The sequence below is a fragment of the Gasterosteus aculeatus genome, chromosome 20 (genome assembly GCF_964276395.1).
Source record: "Gasterosteus aculeatus chromosome 20, fGasAcu3.hap1.1, whole genome shotgun sequence".
NCBI lineage: Eukaryota > Metazoa > Chordata > Actinopteri > Perciformes > Gasterosteidae > Gasterosteus > Gasterosteus aculeatus.
Genome location: NC_135707.1, coordinates 1,037,451 through 1,058,074, shown reverse-complemented (window position 1 = coordinate 1,058,074; position 20,624 = coordinate 1,037,451). Strand labels below are relative to the sequence as shown.

The following is a 20,624-nucleotide window of genomic DNA, read 5'->3' as shown; positions in this document are numbered from 1 at the left end:
CTATGAACCTTTTGTCTCAATAAAAAACGACTAAAATAAGGAAGAATTTCTGTTTTGCAGAAACCAGCATCTGTCTCACCCGTCTACGTGTGCACACTGTGGGGGAGCAGGTCGTCCTCCAATCAGAGGGTTGTGGGTTCGATCCCAGGCCCGCATGTCCGCATGCCCGCATGTCGATGTGTCCTTGGGCAAGACGCTTAACGCAACATGGCTCCTTTATCTGCGACTACAGCGTGTGGATGTTAGTTACTGATGGCAGGTGTCACTGTGTGTGGTTCTCCTGTCATCAGTGTGTGAATGGGTGTGAATGGGTGTGAATGGGTGAATGATGTCATGTAGTGTTAAAGCGCTTTGAGTGGGCGGAAGACTAGAAAAGCTCTATACAAGTACAGTCCATTTACCATTTACATTATTAGACTTAACGTTTATGAGATGAAATATCTGTTTCTTTCTTTTTTCGCCCCTGCAGGCTGAGACAGGTGAGGAATGCAGATGTGTGTTTGCCGTGGCTCCGCCCTCAGATCCATATCTACCTGTGTGACTGTCACATGCTACAAACACCACTCGACCGGTAAGAGCCTCGAGTTCCTCCGTCAGCCGCCGCACGTCGAGGTCAAAAGGACAAAGGTTCGCTCGTTTGTTCGTGTCTTTCTCTCACATTCGTTATTCGTTTCGTGTCCTAAAAGGAAGAAGCGAGCAGTTTTCTTTGAGCGCTTATGAAGTGAACTCAGTGACGAGCATGAGTCACATGACCGTGGAAGGGTCGGCGTAGGGCGCGACCACGTGGCAGCGGCGGATGTCTCTTGTTTTGGTGGTAACATGACATTATTAGGTTGCTTCTTGTACACAAACAGGATGTTTTTTTCTAACCTTAAAAAGGTTTTGTTGCCAAACCAAAGTGAATCGTGGCGTCTTATGTCACGGCTCCGGGTGAATGTACAGTAACATTTAAACACATTCACATACACACAGAAACACACGCGTGTCTCGTGGGTTTGCGGGACCGTAGAAAGCCGGGTGGGTTCTGTTGGACGTGAACGTTGGATGGTGTTCCCTCTAAACCAACGCGCTAGAACTCCTCAGCTGGCGCTCAAGGTTACCCAGCATTCATAGCGTGACAGGATGAAAGGTAGGGGCGGCCGGGGGGGGGGCGTCTTCGTCTCCACGTCCCTGTGCGTCTGAGGAGAGGAATGCAGGACGCTGTTTGCTGCACAACGAAGGGGTCAAAGGTGAAATTTAGACTCGCTAAACACTTGTGTTGCACGGACAACAAAGAAGTACCTGCAGTACCTGCATGGGGGGGGGGGGGGGGGGGGCTTCACAGTGGTGCAAGAGCTGTCAGAACGTACATACTTTTAACCCACGGGACCTTCATGAGCCTGTCACGCTTTTTCTATCTGCAGAGACACGCAAGCTGATACTCGATCAGGGCCGACAGGCCCCCGTATCGGCCTCACTCATCCGAGGAACGGGGGGGGCATTCAAGATGGCTCTTTTGGGCAGATGTGCCGAGAAGAGGTTTCTGTTCTCACCGACTTCACAAGGATCGAAAACAGGATGAACAAGAACAATCAGAACAAAATACTCGTGATTGATTCACAGCTTCAGGGGTTTCACTTACGGCGAAGCACAAAGCCATCCGTCAATGCAGCGCTGCAGGGCGCGAGAGGGTTCACCTGCAGTTACCCAGAGAGGAGGAGCACGAGGAGATCGATGCACGATAACAAATGACTCGCCTCTCTAAAAAGGGAAACGCGCTCTCAAATCTCAATGCAATGAACAGTTTGTTTCTCTTTAGTTCTGGTAAACATTTACACCGTGCATATTTAGAGGGCTTTTATTGTGAAAGTTAAGATCGCGGGAGGTTTATCCGGGCTGCACTGCCTCTGTCGATGTTGAAAAGAAGGAGAATTCGTATCGTTTCGGACTACGAGGGCTCCACGTCGGCGATCACACTCGTCTCCACGTCCAACAAGCTCATTGAAGGACTTAAATCCTGGTGCGAAAGTCCAGAAAAACTCCCCCTGTTCTGAAAAGACGGCATAATATTCACGTTCAAGTTCTCCTCAAATGTTATTCTATGCTCTTTGCAGGGTTTTAGTTTTTGCAGTGCATCTCATCATGAACCATATTAAATGTGGTGTATTCCGTGATTTGCGGGTGTTTCAAATGTGCAATTAATAAAGCAATGTTCTTCATATGCAGCTGACGGAGACGCTTGGCCATTTTCAGCTAGAGGTGTTTGGCTGAATACTAATTGGAGGGCAAGAAAGAGCCCCATTGACGACGGAGCACAATGGAGAGGCCACACCAGCAAAGAAAACAGAAGAATCCCATTATTTCCTCTTTGTTTCCGCATGGGACGGCGTTTGTGTGACCGGCCGCCCGCCGTCACTGCGGACGCCACAATGCGGCCCTTGTGCCGCGGCGGCAGAGGAAACCAGAGCCGACCCGGCTTCCTCGCCGCCGCCGCCGCCCCCGGAGCCGCGTGGGCAGCGGAGACGGCTGAATGAACGCCACAGTCCTCGTTGGCAGCGGCCTTCTGGGAAAGGAAACACAGGCAGGTTTGTCCAGGTGATGTCGTCCGACAGCAGCAGCTGTTGGAGCCCATTGAACATTCATTCCTCTTGTTACGGGATATTAGAGTCTGTGGCAAACACGTTGATTTGTGTTGAACTAACCTCGTCATCTGCCTTAATCTAAATCACTGCCTTTGCTGTCACGCACCAATGCAACATGCAATCTCCCAGTATGGCTGTGGAACAAAAGCAAAGAGCCCACATTGCTTCATCCGTCTGGCTGTAAATCATTTGCTACATGAACATCATGCTGTTTGGTGTAGACTCGTGTTTACATTGTTTACTGGGGGAATAAATCAAGAGAGGGGCCGTTTTCTCATGGACGTCTATGGGACCAGAGGAGTCGCCCCCTGGTGGACAGTGCAGAGAACGCAGTTCACATTCACATCATTCAGCTGAGGCTTTTACCCAAAGCGACTATGAGTGAATTCAACCAAGAGGGTTCGGACCCAGAGCACAGAGTACAAAGAGCTGAAGGTGAGTGCTAATAAGTGCTTCCTGGTCCAGGTACGGGCAGGAGAGGATCATCAGCTTCACTTCCAATACAGCAGTAAGAGGGGAAAGTGTGAAATAGGGTTTGGGTCACATGTAGGGCACCAGTTGGAGTCATGTTCATGTCTCTAAATGAGGAGGAAGAAGACAAAGGGACCCTGTCGCACTTTCATCTGGCCGTCAACAGACTGGACCATATGACCACAGTGAGGATGCGAGCGTGAGGGGGGGTGGGGGGGGGGGGGGGCAGAGATCCTGCGGGTACGACAGCTGCTGAACATTCACGGCTGCGGACTGAAGAGCCAACAGCAACGAGGACTTGACTCCCAGAAGTCAGGAGTTAATGAGGAAGTCCAGAAGCTTTGAAGACGTCTTCCTCATGTGGGACGACGCAGGACGATGATCACACTTCTTCACGTCACAGGTTTTGAACTATTTCTCTTACTTTTGCAATATTGATTTGTACGCCGACATAGAAATTTCTCTCTGCGTGAACGTGAGAACAAAGACACGCGTGATGGTTTAATGCCCCAAACAGGACGGGCGTCTTAAGTGAGATGTGCTTCTTCTTGTGAGCTGCAGGAGCTGAGAGAGAGAAGAAGGACTCCCTTCATGATGAACTTCGCCGTGGTTCTTCTGTTTACGGCCAGCTGCTTTGCCTGGTCTTCGGCTATCTACTCCTCCAACAGAGACGGTACGGGAAAGACGATGAAGGAGGTTTTGGTAAACAAACGCACCCACTTAACGCCGCGATTGACCAGGCGTTTTTCAGACGAAATAGAGTTTAAACCGAAAGGCTCAAGTCACAGCGGAGATGTGGAAGAGCGCTGACTGGTATCCAGGTTTTAGGACTCGTTCCCTCCACTGACGCCTCCTGGATCCTGTTTCACAAGCAGGACCCAAGAAGCTGAAGTACCTCCTGGAGACGCTGCTGCACGCCGACGTCGTCGCCCGGAGGGGCGAAAACGCCACCCTGCCGTGTATCCTGAGAGCCAAGCCCAGCCAGTACAAAGTGAAATGGACCAAGCTGGAGCCGCAGCGCGTGGGTCGGGAGGACGTCGTCATGGTATCCAACGCGCACGCCTTCAAGCCCTACGGCCGCCTTGGCGGGCGGGCCTCCCTCTCCAAGGCGCACGACATGGACGCCTCCCTGCAGCTCCGCGGCCTTGAACTGGAGGATGGCGGCACGTATCGCTGCGAGCTGGTCTACGGCATCGAGGACGAGAGTGTGGTCATAACGTTGAGGATTGAAGGTAAGTCGCCATATTCCAGCGCCCAATGGGGCAGGCGGCATGCGTTGGGTTGTTCTGGCGTGCGTGGCGTTTTTTTTTTCATGTTCCTCATGACAGAAACAATGGGGGTGGAAAGTAATTCAGGAGCCTGATTGGTGGTGAATGACGTGAGGACCAGAAGGCTTTTAACCAATGTGGTTTCATTGCATTGGTTTTGTTTCCGAAACCCAACTGCTGGTTTTGTGGCCACTTACAAGAATAAATGTTTCATAATTCATTGATATCCCACAAAAATCAATCTGTATTTAATCCACGTAATCATAATGATGAATGTTTGTGAGAAGAAGGAGAACAAACCCAATAAAACCAAACCAAGCTCAAACGTTAGCTAACAAATAGCTTATGGATGAATATGAACAATGAAAGCAACATTTGATTGCCAGAATCAGCGCACTATTGTGTTTAATCACATCAATATTCCAACAGTTAATTGAAGCAATAAGAAGCCCAGAGTCTTCTCAACCGGTCAAACTGAAAGACTATCACTGGTTTCGTCTCCTAACCTTCGGTTCATGACGGCATTTGATTTGATGGAAGACGGCGGTTTTGGGTTGTGGATCACGTCTTTGATTCCAAGTAAAGTGAACGAGCCCCCCTGACAGACGTCTCCCCCCCAGGTGTGGTGTTCCCGTACCAGAGTGGAAGTGGCCGCTACAGACTCACGTTCCACGAGGCGGAGGAGGCCTGTGCTCAGCAGGACGCCACTTTAGCCTCGTTCGGCCAGCTGTACCGAGGTACCGCCCGACCTACCCCGTGATTCCCGCCGGCCCGCCGGCTCTCTGTTAAGCAGCGTGTCTCCTGGTTGCAGCGTGGACGGAGGGCCTGGACTGGTGCAACGCCGGCTGGCTCCACGACGGCACCGTTCATTACCCCATCATCCGCCCGCGGCCGGCCTGCGGAGGAGACCTGCTGCCCGGCATTCGCAGCTACGGGCCGAAGGATAAGACGCAGGATCGATTCGACGCCTTCTGCTTCACCTCGCTGACGTCCGGTAAGCTGCGAGCGGCCTCGTTTCACCAAAACGTCCGATGGAAGCCGACTGGAGCGAGAGTCTGATTCTGAAAAATGGGTCTAAAAATGGATACAATGAACAAAAGATGTTTCCATTTTTATCGCCAACTCTGCAGCAGCGATTTGACCTTCGGTAGCTCAGTGTTGTGGGTTGATTGTGGGTTGAGGACAATAAATCCGGTTATTGAGACACCATTCCTGAGGCTGCAGGGAGAGGAAACCGGTCCGGCAGAGAAGAAGGGACGATAAGGACAGACATTTCATCATGAAACACTGATACACCAACATGTTTTTATGACTTGAGGAAGCAGAGCGGTCGTTGCACTGTTCTATGTTCTATGTGATGGACGTCAGTGGGAGGGTTCTCTGCTGCCGGTGGCCTGAACCCCCGATGCGTCTCCTCCTCCCTCAGGCTCCGTCTCCTACGTCCCGGGCCCCTTCTCCTTCCGCCAGGCCGGACTCGCGTGCCAACGCCAGGGCGGCGAGCTGGCGCTGGTCGGCCATCTTTACTCCGCCTGGCGTTTCCGTGACTACGACCGGTGTGACGGCGGCTGGCTGAGAGACGGCAGCGTGCGGTTTCCCGTCCGCAGCCCCAGGGAGCACTGCGGCGGCGGCGTCCCCGAGGCGGGGGTGCGCTCCTTTGGGTTCCCCGACCAGATGGAGCACCTGTACGGCGCCTATTGCTATAAGTAGCCCGAAACAAAGCACGAGTCCACCCGCTTCATCAGAGTCCTCTGGAGATAAAAGACACATCCACACTAAACCGAGACACAAGTGCATGTTTGCACTTTTTTAAAATGTGATTTTCAAAATCCACATTTATTTGATAAATAATTGGCTGAGGAAAACAGGAAGCAGTCTTTTATTTTGGAAGCCACACACCACTCTGGCACAGTGAACATGAATGAACAGAACATGTTCCACAATCATCCCTCTTTCACTAATAAGGTGATGACATTTCTGAAGAGACTAACTGAGGTTCAGTCAAAGGTGGTCGCTTCATTTAACACGAGAGCCGACTACGTTCTGCACTAACGCTCAACGACTTTAAGCTCCTTCAACGATGCACTTAATTCATTCTATTCCAAAGATGTATTCACATGTCAATAAATTATTTGTGCATGATTTAAAAGATCTCTCTGAAGTCTGAAGATTTGTGTTTGTTCACTTTAAGATGTTAATTATGTCTCTCGGTGCTGCAGAGAGACAGTAGTTCTGATGTGCATGTTCTCCTGGATATCAACCAGAAACGTCACCACTTCATCACACATCAACATTAAGAGGAGCATTTATTCAATTCAAAAGTAAATATCAACATGAAACCAGAAAACATGTTGGATAGAAATTGGAAGAATGATTTTTAATATTAATAGTAATCTTAAGTGTGAAATTGAAGCTACAGTCGGTGCAGTTTTTTGCATATTTGCTCAAACTGTCTCTTTATTCCGGGTAAATCTTTAACAACATTAGAGGCGGGTTGGCTTCATGCGTTCCACGTGACGTTCCAGAAGGGCGGAGCTGCTTCCTCCGTGTCCGTGACCCCCGTTACCTCGGTGACCCCTGTGACCTTTGTGACCGGGTCTCCTTCCATTGAACGGGCTACAGGTGGGAGACAAATAGAAAAGAAATTCATTCTCTCCCTTACGTGGTGCCTGCATTACCCACAATGCAACTCAACCCCCAAATGCACCTGGTTGGGCTTTTAACCCCCCACCTACGAATTAGTTCTCATCTTCTGACTCCAGTGACATCACTGGAGGTCGACCAGCGCTCGCGCTGCTCGACCTCTCCGTGACCCCACGGGGGGTCGTTCCTCGTTGTGGCTTCAACTAAAACGCCCGTGGACGTACTTACTGGGCACGCAGGTGATCAGAGGCTCCTCCCACTGGCCGCCGGGCAGACACCTGACCACAGGATTCCCCTGCTGGACGTACCCCCCCTCGCAGTAGTACCGCACCTTGGTGTCGGTCTCGTAGCGCAGGCGCTTCTTCCCAAACGCGGTGGCTCTGGGGACCTCGGGCGGCTGGCCGCAGGAGGCTGTTGGGTGGAGGAGACGAAAAGACACGACTGAGGACTGTCCCCCCAGGAGACGTGAAGAAAAGACCAGTAGGAGCTTTAGAAGGAACTCACAGGCACCCTTCTTGCAGGTGTAGGACAGGTGGTAGTTACACGGCACGTCGCTCCAGCGGCCGCCGTCGTGCCACACCATCACCGCGCAGTCCTCGCCCGACAGGAAGTAGCTGTCCGGCTGGCCGTGGTACCAGTTCTCGTAGAGCTGGGGAGGGACACACCAGGTCTCAGAGGAGGACGACACCATGTCTCAGAGGAAGAAGATGTTTCAGAGGAGGAAGACACCATGTCTCAGAGGAGGAAGATGTTTCAGAGGAGGAAGACACCATGTCTCAGAGGAGGAAGACACCATGTCTCAGAGGAGGAAGACACCATGTCTCAGAGGACAGCCCTCCTGTGATTGGAGCATTGAGGCTTTGACTCACTAGCGGCTTCCCGTCCGTCCAGCGGAAGTCCCCCTCGATGGTTCTGTCATTCAGTCCGATCCACTGATACTCTCTGTATTTGTCTGGAGACAGAAGAGTGAACACAATGAGAGGAAGTGAAGTAAGTAGAAGTCGTATGTATTAATCCATCAGAAGCCGCAATGAAAGACAAAAGGTCTGAAAGTAGTAAACAACAGAGACGAAAGTCCCTTCTTTCACTTTTAGAAGCCACACATGAACATGATAGAGCAGCTGTAAGCGACATAAATGTTTATTCATGTATTAGTTGTTATTTTTATTTTACGTGTTGTACAAATCACATTGTTTCTCTAAATCTACAGATCTGCAAATATAAATATTTATTTTCACCATCAGAGGAAGGTTTCTTAACACATTGATTTAAAAGGTGCCGGACACATTCTCATGATACCGTTATGTTCATTATTGACATTATCATAATCATTACTATTTTCTATCACATAATCTTTTTATCATCATTAATATCCTATTCAGTATCATATGACTATTTTAATATAATTTATGTTAAATATAATTTAATATTCATCGTCATTGCTAATTTTATTATTATATAATTATTTACCATGATTCGCTATACAATCATTATTTATATTATCATATTTTTACGATTAGAACGACCGTCATTGTTAGTATCATTGTATCATTGTTACATTGTTTCGTATATAATAATATACATATATATATGATATAGATATATATATATATATATATATATAGATAGATATATTATATATATTCTGATCCTCATCACCACCTTCCGCTTTGGTTTCAACCCAAAAAAACTTTCAAATCATCAAATCAAAGCAGCAGAAGGACGCGCTGTGGGCGGAGGTGGGCGGGGCTTATCACCGTTGACGTGGTCCTGCTCGTCGGGGGTCGTGACGGACAGCAGGTGTCCTCCGCACATCCGGCAGTGCTGCTCCGCCGCCTCCCAGCTCTGCCTGCGGGGGAAGTGGCGGTAACAGAAGCCCTGGAACTTGTCCCAGCCGGACTCGCACGCCTCCAGGTCTAGAAGAGGGGGGGGGGGGGGGGGGGGTCAGCTGGGGGGCTTCCTGGGGGATCAAACAGCTCCACAAGCAGTCCACCCCGTACCTGTCTGGCACAAGTCTCCTCCGTAACCGCTCAGGCAGAAGCACCTGGCCGCCCCGCCCTCCACGCAGGTCCCTCCGTTCAGACACGGGTTCTGCAGGCAGGAGTCTGGGGGCCAATAAGGACGGATCAATAAAGATCTGCTGCCTGATCATAACAATGTTTTACATGGACCAGCAGGGGGCGCCGATGTATCATTTATTACATTTTTCTGAAAAATAAATAAAACTTTAAAACTTAATATATTGAATGTTAACAGGAGGTGAATAAGGAGCAATAATCTGATGTGGTTTTATAAACTAATGATGTTAGAAAAAGCCTCTAATGAGAAATCACTGAATAGTATCAGCGTTCTTCATTTCATTATAATAATAAAAAGCTTTTAAAGTAACTTATTATTTCAAACAATACCTACATTAAGTGTTTTTGAGCTTTTAGTTTTCATCTTTTGAAAACATAACTAAATGGTTTTATTAGTTTTATACAATTGTATTAATTTGAAGTGAGGAGAAGCGATGTTACCGCTGTGTGAAGAGACGTTGGCGGCAGCCTCACGCTCCTCGTGGACGGGGTTGGGGCGGGACTCCTGCGTCGTGGAGGAGGGCGCCGGCTCCGCCTCCCGGCCCTGCACTGTCAAGCAAGGAATCAGCGCGATCCTCACATCTGGACGCACGGCGGCCTCCTCACCGCCGCGCTTCTCCCCTGGGGTGGGATCCGGGCTCCCCTCCAGGGGGCGGTCTCCCGACGAATCGCCCGATCCCTCTCCGGCGCCTTGCTCCGCCCCCGTGTTACTCTTGGTCGCGCCGAGGGACGACGCATCTGGTCCGAGTCCGCCCCGGACATCCTCTGGAGGCCCGGCCGCGGGGGAGGTGTGGCCCTGAGGCACGGAGGTCGTGACATCTGAGGTTTTCCATTCAGAGGGCGGCGACAAAGTCACAGGCACGGCGCTCGGGACCGGATAGTTTACACCCGCAACGCCGGTGACCTCTGAAGCGGGGGTCTCTGCGGTGACTTCTGAAGCGGGGGTCTCTGCGGTGACTTCTGAAGCGGGGGTCTCTGCGGTGACTTCTGAAGCAGGGGTCTCTGCGGTGACTTCTGAAGCGGGGGTCTCTGCGATGACCTCTGAAGCGGGGGTCTCTGCGGTGACTTCTGAAGCGGGGGTCTCTGCGGTGACCTCTGAAGCGGGGGTCTCTGCGGTGACTTCTGAAGCGGGGGTCTCTGCGGTGACTTCTGAAGCGGGGGTCTCTGCGGTGACTTCTGAAGCAGGGGTCTCTGCGGTGACTTCTGAAGCGGGGGTCTCTGCGGTGACTTCTGAAGCGGGGGTCTCTGCGGTGACTGCTGAAGCGGGGGTCTCTGCGATGACTTCTGAAGCGGGGGTCTCTGCGATGACCGCTGAAGCGGGGGTCTCTGCGGTGACCTCTGAAGCGGGAGTCTCTGCGGTGACTTCTGAAGCGGGGGTCTCTGCGATGACCGCTGAAGCGGGGGTCTCTGCGGTGACTTCTGAAGCGGGGGTCTCTGCGGTGACTTCTGAAGCGGGGGGCTCTGCGATGACCTCTGAAGCGGGGGTCTCTGCGGTGACCTCTGAAGCGGGGGTCTCCGCAGGATGGACGAGTCCGCCGCGGTCGGTTGTACCGTTTGAGCCGTCGTCACCACGAGGACCCGTGACGGGCGTCTCCGCGGTTGCACCCGGGAGCTTTGGAGGGGGATCGTAACCTGTAATTGATGCAATATATAGAGATTTTTCTAGGCCAAATACAAATGATTATTGTTTAGAAACAACAAATGATCTTGAGGAGAGCTCTGCGGCCCTTGGTTCCCGTCTATTGGGTTTCCTGCTGAACATCTAAACCCACCTGACAACAACTGGAAAGAGAAGTGGGAGTTCTTTCCCTTGACCCTGAGACTGAGCTCGACCTGACCCTCACCACGTGATCGATGCTCGCTTTGTCAAGGCCTTGGAGGTCAGCACGATGACACCTTTACTTCGGGGCACATGCGCTAATATAATATTCTAGAAGGTCCACCACCCGATGGCAGCGGTGCAGGAAGTACTTGGTACATTCCAACACCTCACGAAGCCACCAGCGACCTGCTACTCCTATTCACCTGAATGGGAGGCGGCTGTGGTTTCCACACCAACCAAACTCGCAGTCGTGGAGCCTTGAGTCTCCTCGTCCAAAGGAGGATTCACACTCCCATCTCCAGATTCCTCCTCTGTCGGAGGGCTCGATGTGGTCGCCTCCTCCGTCGAGTGGACGAGCTCTGCCTCCAAGGCGGCTTCCGGGTGGACTCCCAGGGTGGGGTCCTCTCGTGAGACGGGAAGTTCTCCACCCTGAGGAGAACCCGGAGAGCCGGCTCGGAGCTCGCCAGTGACGGGCGTCACGCTAAAGGCGGGCGTGTCCCAGCTTTCGGTCTCAGAGGTGCGGCCCTCTGGCGGCTCGCCGTCCAGCGGCGTGCTTGCGCCCATCCTGGCGGGTGGAGAGGAGTCGGCGGGTCCACGCTTTACGGGGTTGGTCGCCTGGGCACGTTGGACCTCGTCACCCTCTTTTAAGGTTGCCTCGCTCACAAGTAACTCTTCCTCCCCTTCCTCCTCTTCCTCCGCTGCAGGGTCAATGTCCTGTCCAATGTCCTCCGGCTCAGTGGACAGAAAATCCAGAGGAGGTTCTGTGTGGACGCCGTCATTACCTGGAATGAAGAGCAGATGTTACGTAGGATGTCCAGGATTTGATGGGGTAAGAAATACTTCAGGAGGTCACAGGCTATAAGGAAGAAGTGCAACCTTCATTAGAGGGAACAAGTGGCACCTTCAACGTAACAGAGACTGGCAGCAGTATTTTTGGTTGTAAACAACTGTGAATAAATGCAGTCAGAATGGATTTAGAGGCAATGAAGCCTCAACCGTGGGTTAAGTCTCGATGCCTTTTCTAAAGGTCCTGGTCCTCTTTGTCCCGGGAACACTCGTCGAACGTGGCGTTCCTTACCTCTGAAGCAGTAGACGTCGTGTCGCGCGTGAAGCTCGGGGAAGCCCGTCTGGTTGCCGTAGCGGTAGACGGTCCTGACCCCGGGCTCCCCGCCCCCGCAACGCTCCCTTGGGGTCACGATGGGGTAGCGGACGCTCCCGTCGGCCAGCCAGCCGGGACTGCACAGGTTCAGCCCGTCGCTCCAGGCCGCGTACAGCTGGGCCGTGGTGACCAGCTCGGCCCCGTGGCTCAGGCAGTAAGCCCTGGCTTCCCAGAAGGTGAAGCGCTGGGGGGCGGAGCCATGGAACACCTCGCCTTCACACAGGCAGACGGGTGTCATTGTTCAAGAAATACCTTTTTTTGCAAAAAGCATTTTTGAATGGTCCTAGGCTCAGGTGACCTACTGACCTTACTAACTACTAACATCAATGTTACCGTTGCAACTACAAAGACACACTGAATTTTACTTACCGTGGATATTCTCCACGTAACAGTAGACGTCATACATCTCGTCGGGATCTAACAGTCCGTAGTTCCTCACACCCGGAAATTCCTCCATGTCGCCAAAGCATTGCTCCCTCGGCCTCTGGATGGGATATCTGTGGAAGAAAACATCACGCCTCTTCAAGCCATCGACTGGATATGTCAATGCTAACCGTGATGACTGTTGGTTTGAAGCTTTGAGTTTGTCTTTTGGCAGCCTGGTTTTGGCTGTCCCCGTTCAGTTTTACGTCCATTGCAATCTTGGTTTTCGCCAGAAGAAGAAGACATTTACACGCAGCCTGAATGTTACAATCGACTTTCATGAAGTGAAAACAAACTCTGAAAGGGTTAAAGACTAAAACACAGACAACTCCTTGACCAGACAACGGCGCCGTGGTAGTGACCTGTCAATCACAGTAAGCCCCGCCCTAACGCATCCCCTGCTTCATAGTCTGTGAAGAAGACTTGAAACTAGAGACTGAGACCATAAACTCATGTTTACAATGTTTACTGAGGGAATAAATCCAGAGAGAAGTAGAGTACTACAGAGAAGTAGAGTCATTTCCTCATAGACGTCTATGGGAGCAGAGGAGTCGCCCCCTGCTGGTCACTACAGAGAAGTAGAGTCATTTCCTCATAGACGTCTATGGGAGCAGAGGAGTCGCCCCCTGCTGGTCACTACAGAGAAGTAGAGTCATTTCCTCATAGACGTCTATGGGAGCAGAGGAGTCGCCCCCTGCTGGTCACTACAGAGAAGTAGAGTCATTTCCTCATAGACGTCTATGGGAGCAGAGGAGTCGCCCCCTGCTGGTCACTACAGAGAAGTAGAGTCATTTCCTCATAGACGTCTATGGGAGCAGAGGAGTCTCCCCCTGCTGGTCACTACAGAGAATGCAGCTTTAACCACATGAAGCTCTGGCTTCACTTATTCGGGGGAAGTTGCTGCCGGGTTTGAGCCCTTCTCTGAGTGATGGACCATCAGACCTTGATTGATGATCGCACCAAATGAACAGAATCTTCCGCCTCACCTCACCGAGCGGTCTGCGAGCCAGCCCGCATCGCAGCGCTCGTATCCGCTGTGGTAGGCGGCCAGGAGCTGCTCGGGGGAGGCGATCTCGGCCCCGATCTCCTTGCAGGCCTCTCTGGCTCGCTCGAAGGTGAAGGCGTAGCGGCTGGATGCATCGCGGTAATGGAACACCACCCCTGGAAAGAACAAGGAGAACAATAACATCACTCGTTTTTCTAATTCTGATGGTTTGCATCAATCACCTTTAAGTATACATAATGTAATGTAATGTAAAGTATACATCAGGACATTTTATAGTTGTCTCCACTTCAGACGTCATTTCTTTTATTTATTAATCTGTTTCTTACGAGCGCCTTCCCCTGCGGCACAATTCCACCAGTAAATCCAGCTCTTTCAAGTATTTTCTGTGAACTAAAAGAATATTTTTTACTTTTTTCTGATGGACTGTTGATCTCAAGGTTCAACACTGTTTTCCAAACACTTATTTCACTTGTTGTATTTTTGTCTCTGGAAGACGAGAGCAAAACTAACTTTGGTTTTAGTATTTTCAGAACAAAGAGAAAAGTCTCCAAACCCTCAAACTAAAAGGTTCCTGGATAAACAGTCCGCGTTTACTTCCTTGTATCTCCACTATCTGACAGAGACCCAGAACCCACTGCTTCTTTCGTCAGGTCTTACTTTGTTCTTAAATAATGCTTTCATTGGCCTTTCTGTGTGGAGTCTGCATGTTCTCCCCGTGTCTGCGTGCATGACTTCTAGGCTCTCTAACCTTTGACCTTGACCTGAGCCACGTCGTGGGCGTCCTCCAGGCCCTGCTGCACCTCGCAGCGGTAGAAGCCCGTGTCGTTGCGCCTCAGTCTCTCCAGCTGCAGGGTGAGGTCGGCGGGGGAGGAGGCGTAGTTCAGCAGCGTCGCTCGGTCTCTGTAGGCCTCGCTGACCCTCACCCGATCGCCGCGGGCAACCAGGATCTCCGCCTCGTTGCCGTTGGTCAGAACGCTCCACTTGACCCGGGGGAGGGACAGCGCGGCGTGGCGGCCCCCGGCGGCGGAGTGGAGCGGCGGCGGGTGGGCCGGGGACACCAAGCAGGGCAGCGTGAGGGAGCCGCCCAGCACGGCGCCTACGGGCGGGGGGGCGGGGATGGTCACCTGCAGCAGCTTGGACTCATCTGAGGAGAGGATGAGCTCTACTGAACACGGGACAGTCAGTCCAGTCACACATACAACTTATCTATTGTAAATCGCAAACCTAAAAATGAATTTAATCAAATATAGCACCAAAGCAATCTGCCACCGCATTTACATCGTTAGCCGCTGCAGCAGTCTTAGGCCCGCCCCCTAACGCTCTGATTGGTTTACACTAACCACATGACCACATATAATAAATCTGTGAACAGAGCCTTTAAAACGTCCTCCACAGGTGGCGTGTCGGCGAAATCCCAGCGGCCGCCGTCCTCAGAGGTCGTGGATGGTCTAATGAGTGGGGGGGGGTACCTGACTCCTGGTGGTGGCTAGATGACGAAGGCAGGCAGAGGAGACAGATGGCAGACAGCAGCACGGCCAGAGACACATCCGGTCTGCAGGCGAAGGACAAGACGATGTAAAGCCAACTCATTTGAAGAAGTTTTAAAAGGCTTTACCTCTTAAAACCCGCCCATTTTGTAGGTCTCTGCTCAGAATTTGCATACCCGTTTTTTAAAAGCGTATATCTCTGCAACCTTAAGGTCTCTTTGAATATTTTTGGTGATGTAATAGGATAGAAATAGATTTGTTACTGGTTAAGTCAATGAAAATAGCACACAGCAGAACTAAAAAAGGTTCTCCACAAACAAAACAAAACATTTTTAAACCTCTTTCAGCCCCACAAGTGGACGTTCTCTCTGCAAAGTCTGACATTGATTAATTGAAGCAGCCATTCTATCCTCCGTGGTCACAACATCACATAGAACCGTCCCAGGATGCTCCAGTGGTTCCTATGCTAAAGGAGCTCAGTAAGGAAGCATTGAGGCTCCTTTCCTTAGAATTAGAGGATTGGAGAATTCAGACAGCTCGTCATGGCGCCACTTCCACTACTCCCGGGTCATTTCACTCAATTAGGAATGAAAGGAGATGAAGTGATGACGTGAAGGAGACGAAGTGGAGGTGAAGGAGATGAGAGTTTTGGAGCTCAGCAGATGGATGGATGGCGATTCAGACTTGAGGAGCTGGAGGACGTGAGCTGAATCCTGATCCCCCCTAAAAACCCTCCCCGGAGAGTCGGGACCGAAGCCCGACCTCCGGCTCCGCTCGATTCATACCATGATTACGGCTCCTTTCGGCCCCGGGGGGGTTGAGGGGTTCTATCCTGTTTCTTTTCTTTGCCCCGTTGCAATTAACAGTTTTTTGCTTTCTGCTTGTACTTTTCTCTTCTTCTCTTGAGAAAGACTTCGATACAATGAGGAAGGGTCCCAAATGTTGGCGAGAGGAGCTTGACTCAAACGCCAAGAATCTCCAGACGAAGAATCCCAGAAGTCCCAGCGGACGCTTCCTGCTCCAATACTCACCGTTACCGAGTCAGAAATCTGGTTTAAAGTTCAGGACCTTCACCGGTCCCCATAGCAACGAGGGCGGGACCTGGTCACCTGGGTCCCGGCTCACCTGGAGGAAGGCAGACTGTGAGGAGAGACTCCCTTCGCTCTGAGTGGCGGGAGCATCGGCGCCCGACATGAAGGAGGAAATCTGAGCTCGTCCTCAGCAAAGACACATTTTGATCAACGTGGGATTAGTGTCTAATCAGCACATTTAATGGCGACAGTCGGCTCCGTCGGTCAGAGGCGCCACTCGGGATCCAGATTCATCCATGAATGTGCAAAGACAAGTGGCTGAATGTCAATGAGTTCACCTTGAGGCCAAGAGAGAGTTCCACCGCTCTGTGTGCCAGGAGGGGGGGGGTACGTTCACCCCGAGTGTTTAATGGGAGGCCGGCTGCTCCTGAAGACCATCTCAGACCAGCTGAATAAGAAGAGTTCCATCCGCTGCTCCTCTCCGATTTAAACACGACACGGGTCCATTTAACCCGTCTGCTAGCCTGTGTGCTAACTAGGCTAGCAGCGATGGAGTTTAATAAAGTTCCATTCACGCATTTAACACAGAACACGGCTCGTATTCAGGGACCCGTGTGCTCGTTGACACATTCATATGAAAGAAGGGAGGATATTTAATCAAATGGAACCACAGAGATGTTTCATACGTTGGGCAGCCGCTCATGTAATATTATTAGAAATGTTCATTATTTTGAACTCTGAATTGCAGATGTAACTGGCAGATGAACCTGGAAGGATGCAACCAGGAATCTAAAGGAGTTTGACAAGTAAAGGTTTAAATACGCAAATTCCAACCGGGATTAAAGAATCAACCTCTGCTCTCAGACAAGGGATCCACATCACGCCAACGCCGCGACTTGCCAGGCCGTCTCCAGGGGCAACCCCCCCCCCCCGAGTGACATAACCTGACAGGAAGCAAGCCGGGGAGGGCTGGAGACCTCACAGAGGAAGAAGAAACGAGTCGGCCTGCAGCGAGCACGACTCCGAGTGCTGAACGGGTTACAGAAGTGAAACGAGCCACGAGTGTGTGTGCGTGTGTGTGCGTGTGTGTGCGTGTGTGTGCGTGTGTGTGTGTCACCTCCTGTGGAGACTTAAAGATTATTAATGAGGTTAAAGTTAAACCTAAGAGGAAAGTTAAGAAAATGCCTCTGATGCTTTCTACTCATTTTCTCTCCCATTGATTGTCTCCGTTTTGTTGTTTTCAAGCTTCACGCTGCAGCCTGTGCGCACAGAAAGGTTTCTCATGTGTCCGTTATTATAAATCCTAAAGGTCGGAAATCACTGCATTCTGCAACCAAGTTATTACTCATTGCTGACTACCAAACTCGTGTAGTTTCATGAGCCACAACAGGATTCTACTATCAAATTATGATCTTTTTTTAATTGATTGTAATTTACTATTTGTTGTGTTTTTAAGTGTTTCTCTCTCCTCCACTTCCTGGGGTGAAATTACAGTCTATCTGCGAAATGACGTGTCTGTGAGCTGCCACCACTTACAATAAATGATAAATCCAATAATAATAAATCCAAGTGAAACTGACTATAAAAGTAAAGCCAGAAGGAAACATTGATGTCAGGAACAAAGTAACAGTAAAGAGTCGCTTTGACGTCGAGCTGCTCGAGTCTCTGAAATAAAGTGCGTCTACAACCTCAACGCTATAATCCCTCTTTTTATTGTACTGTCCTCATATGACACAGATATGATTACTCACTGACGTCAGAACACAAGGAGCCAATCAGAGGAGAGATCCGGGATGCCTTCATTGTTTGCTTGTTTGTAGATGTTTGTGACCCCCCAGAGAGCGACGTTCTTTCCTGTATGACGCCCTTACCTTTGAGATTCACCTTTTTGATGCAACTTTTAAGTTTAAAAAAAGATCTAAAATATAAATTGTATAGCTTTGAACACAATAATACAATTAGATACAAAACAGCACATTTGATGCTTTGAGTCTGCATTTAAATTCGAGGTGTTCCGAGTCGTGTTTTTACATTTCAGAATCACTACTTTAACTCAGATGAATAACTCGTGTGTGTGGAAACATCTGTATTTTGCATCTGTCAGTCCACGCGCGCATTTCCTTTGATTTACGACACCGCGACCGGAACTCGTTAAAGGAGAAACGCGCATCCAAAGGAGCGCGTGAATGCAGCTTAACGCACTTGGGATTGGATGTGAGAAGAAGGAGAAGGAGAAGAAGGAGAAGAAGGAGAAGGAGAAGGAGAAGCATCGTTCATCTGTCATGTTTCGGTGAACGCGGAGCGACGCATCGGACTCACTTCATCTTCTGCGGACAGGTGGACATCTCCGTCTTCAGAGTCCTCCTGAAGAGGACCGAACACCGGGAGGAGAGGGGAGGAAGAGAGGAGGAACCGGGGGGAGTGCGGTGTTAAGAGACCACCTCCTCTTCCTCCACCTCCTCCTCTTCCTCCTCCAGGATGGAAAACCGTAATCCTTTTCAGTGAAGGACGGAGTGGGAGGTGAACAAGAGGAGGTGCTTCTGGGGGATTTGACCTTCTTCTGTGACGAGAAGGATTTGATTGAACGAGGTGTTCTGTGCATTGACCTTCAACTGCTTGATTAAGAATATATCAAAATTAAAGCTGCACTATCGGACTTTTTATGGCCACGAGGGGGCGGAGCAGACTTCCATTACGTCATTCAGCTGACGCTTTTATCCAAAGCGACTTACAATAAGTGGATCTCGACCATAAGGACACAAACTCAGAAGAACAAGAAACAAGAAAGTGCCGATCTACAACTTGCTGTAGATAAGAGTCGTTATAAGTACAAGTGTTTTAGTGGAGTTTTGATTCATCTCCATCCTTTTGTCTGAACAAATCTCTTGATTTATTCCCTCAGTAAAGTTTATGGTCTCAATCTCCAGTGTCACGTCTTCTGTAATACAGCATGATGTTCGTTTAGTAAGTCATGGTCCATGTGGAGTCAAACAGGGCGGGGCTACACCCTGATTGACAGGTCTCTCTACTAGAGCCGAGGTCTCTATTCCTCTTAATCTCCTCGATCCATAGATCTTCACCTCCAGTTCACGGATGACAGAAACCCAGGATGTCAACGTGCAAAATGCTGAACTCAAGGCTTCGAAACCAGACGCCTTCTGTTCACAACCCACCGGTATTTCTACCACCGGCTCACCTGGAATGTACTGTGTTCCCAACTGGGAGCTCAGTTGGCGTTCAGCTTGTTAGCAACTAGCCACCAGCTAAACGCACAGCAAGTGCATTGGAATTCCTTAAAATGATGTTTTGTACGTTTACCCTGAAAGCCGAGAAGTCCCGACCGACCTCCGGTAGAGGTCAACCGCCAACGTGCAAAAATGGAAAAATTCCACACGGCTTTGTGCCGTTGGCCATAAACGTGTCCGAGGCCGTGACTAACACATGAATGAAGAGGTAACCTGCAGAGTCCAGCTCCCCCTAACTTATTAACTTTACCCCCCCGGGGGGATAAAACCTCTTTCATGTATTATTAATGCAGCAGGTGAACCGTTAATCTTCTTGCAGTTCAAACGTGGAGGGTGGTATCTAAATCAATAAATACATTCAACAGGGTCTTAAATACACCAAGGGGAAGGATCAATTAGCCAAAATATATGTTTATATCGATTTTTGGTGTTGAATATGAAAGAGAACATATTGTTTTCATCATAAGAACACACCTGCACAGACAAATCCCTCATGGAGCATCAGATTATTCACACTGTTAGCCAGAACCAAGGAGATTTAGATCAGCGGATTATCTAGACTTTAATCACATGATGCTGTGCAATATATTTCTGTCTGTAACCCAAAAGGTTGGAGGGGTCAAAGGTTACTAAAGTGAAGGATTTCCTATGACACCTAAGGCCTCAAGTGACGAGTTCTCAACAGCAACTTTCTTACGGTTCTTTAGAACTTTACTGGTTCTAAATGAGTAAAAACAGAGTATAAAGGTCCTGCTTCTGCTATCGGTCCTGTAATCATTGATTAGAGGACCAAGGAAACATGTTCAATGACATCATTGACTAGAGGACCAAGGAAACATGTTCAATGACATCATTGACTAGAGGAGGAAGAAAAGAGTAGGATGATTTTCTTCATTAGTATCGGTAAAATCCTCCTGATAACCATCCCTACTGACTGACGTCTATGCAGGTTAGGGGATAATATGTCATCTTTGAAGCACTTGGTAACTGGACAGTTCCACAGATGTCGGTCAGGACTCCGGACGTGTTGCAGATATCTGCTGATAGCATTGTGAGCATTCTCTTGCTTGAAAAATAACCATTTATATTCAAATGGCTGGTTTTAAACGGAGGGACAGACTCACATTTCTTCTCGCTTCATCTAAACCTTTTCGCGTCCCCCATTGACGACCGTCGGGAGGTTCCTCTGCCGTTTAAAAGGAGCTCGTCTGCTTTCAGGGCGGATGCGTGCTGCATGATTAATGAGCGGTTCACAGCCAGGAAAGGCTGCTGATCGCTCTCCTCCAGGGACAAACAGCACCACAGCAAGAGGAGCGACGATATTAGCATTCTGATGTTAGCAGTTAGCTCCCAGCTTCGCTGAACCACACAGA

General features: G+C 50.0%; 2 protein-coding genes across 5 annotated transcripts; one reads left to right on the top strand and one right to left on the bottom strand.

Annotated features, from left to right (window-relative positions):
• The first annotated feature begins 364 nt into the window (after nucleotides 1-364).
• Nucleotides 365-6,508, top strand: hapln2 (hyaluronan and proteoglycan link protein 2). 4 transcript variants are annotated; one of them, XM_040165117.2, is made up of 6 exons: nucleotides 365-3,495; nucleotides 3,654-3,765; nucleotides 3,968-4,324; nucleotides 4,981-5,097; nucleotides 5,172-5,354; nucleotides 5,787-6,508. In XM_040165117.2, the coding sequence occupies exons 2-6, from the start codon at nucleotides 3,684-3,686 to the stop codon at nucleotides 6,065-6,067; spliced, it is 1,020 nt and encodes a 339-aa protein (XP_040021051.2). In that variant the 5' UTR covers nucleotides 365-3,495; nucleotides 3,654-3,683; the 3' UTR covers nucleotides 6,068-6,508. The 4 variants fall into 4 exon arrangements, with proteins under 4 accessions (XP_040021051.2, XP_040021050.2, XP_077950441.1 ...); XM_040165116.2 differs by having other exon boundaries at nucleotides 3,355-3,495; nucleotides 3,648-3,765; XM_078094315.1 differs by having other exon boundaries at nucleotides 3,357-3,495; nucleotides 3,965-4,324.
• bcan (brevican) lies at nucleotides 6,221-18,494 on the bottom strand. Its single transcript, XM_040165115.2, has 14 exons — nucleotides 18,326-18,494; nucleotides 14,958-15,040; nucleotides 14,237-14,632; nucleotides 13,469-13,643; nucleotides 12,429-12,556; nucleotides 11,979-12,272; nucleotides 11,104-11,682; nucleotides 9,520-10,710; nucleotides 9,001-9,105; nucleotides 8,758-8,916; nucleotides 7,870-7,952; nucleotides 7,505-7,649; nucleotides 7,229-7,411; nucleotides 6,221-6,973 (listed from the first exon to the last, which is right to left on the bottom strand). Exons 1-14 carry the CDS (start codon nucleotides 18,349-18,351, stop codon nucleotides 6,858-6,860), a joined length of 3,663 nt encoding a protein of 1,220 aa, XP_040021049.2. The 5' UTR covers nucleotides 18,352-18,494; the 3' UTR covers nucleotides 6,221-6,857.
• Nucleotides 18,495-20,624: the final 2,130 nt, after the last annotated feature.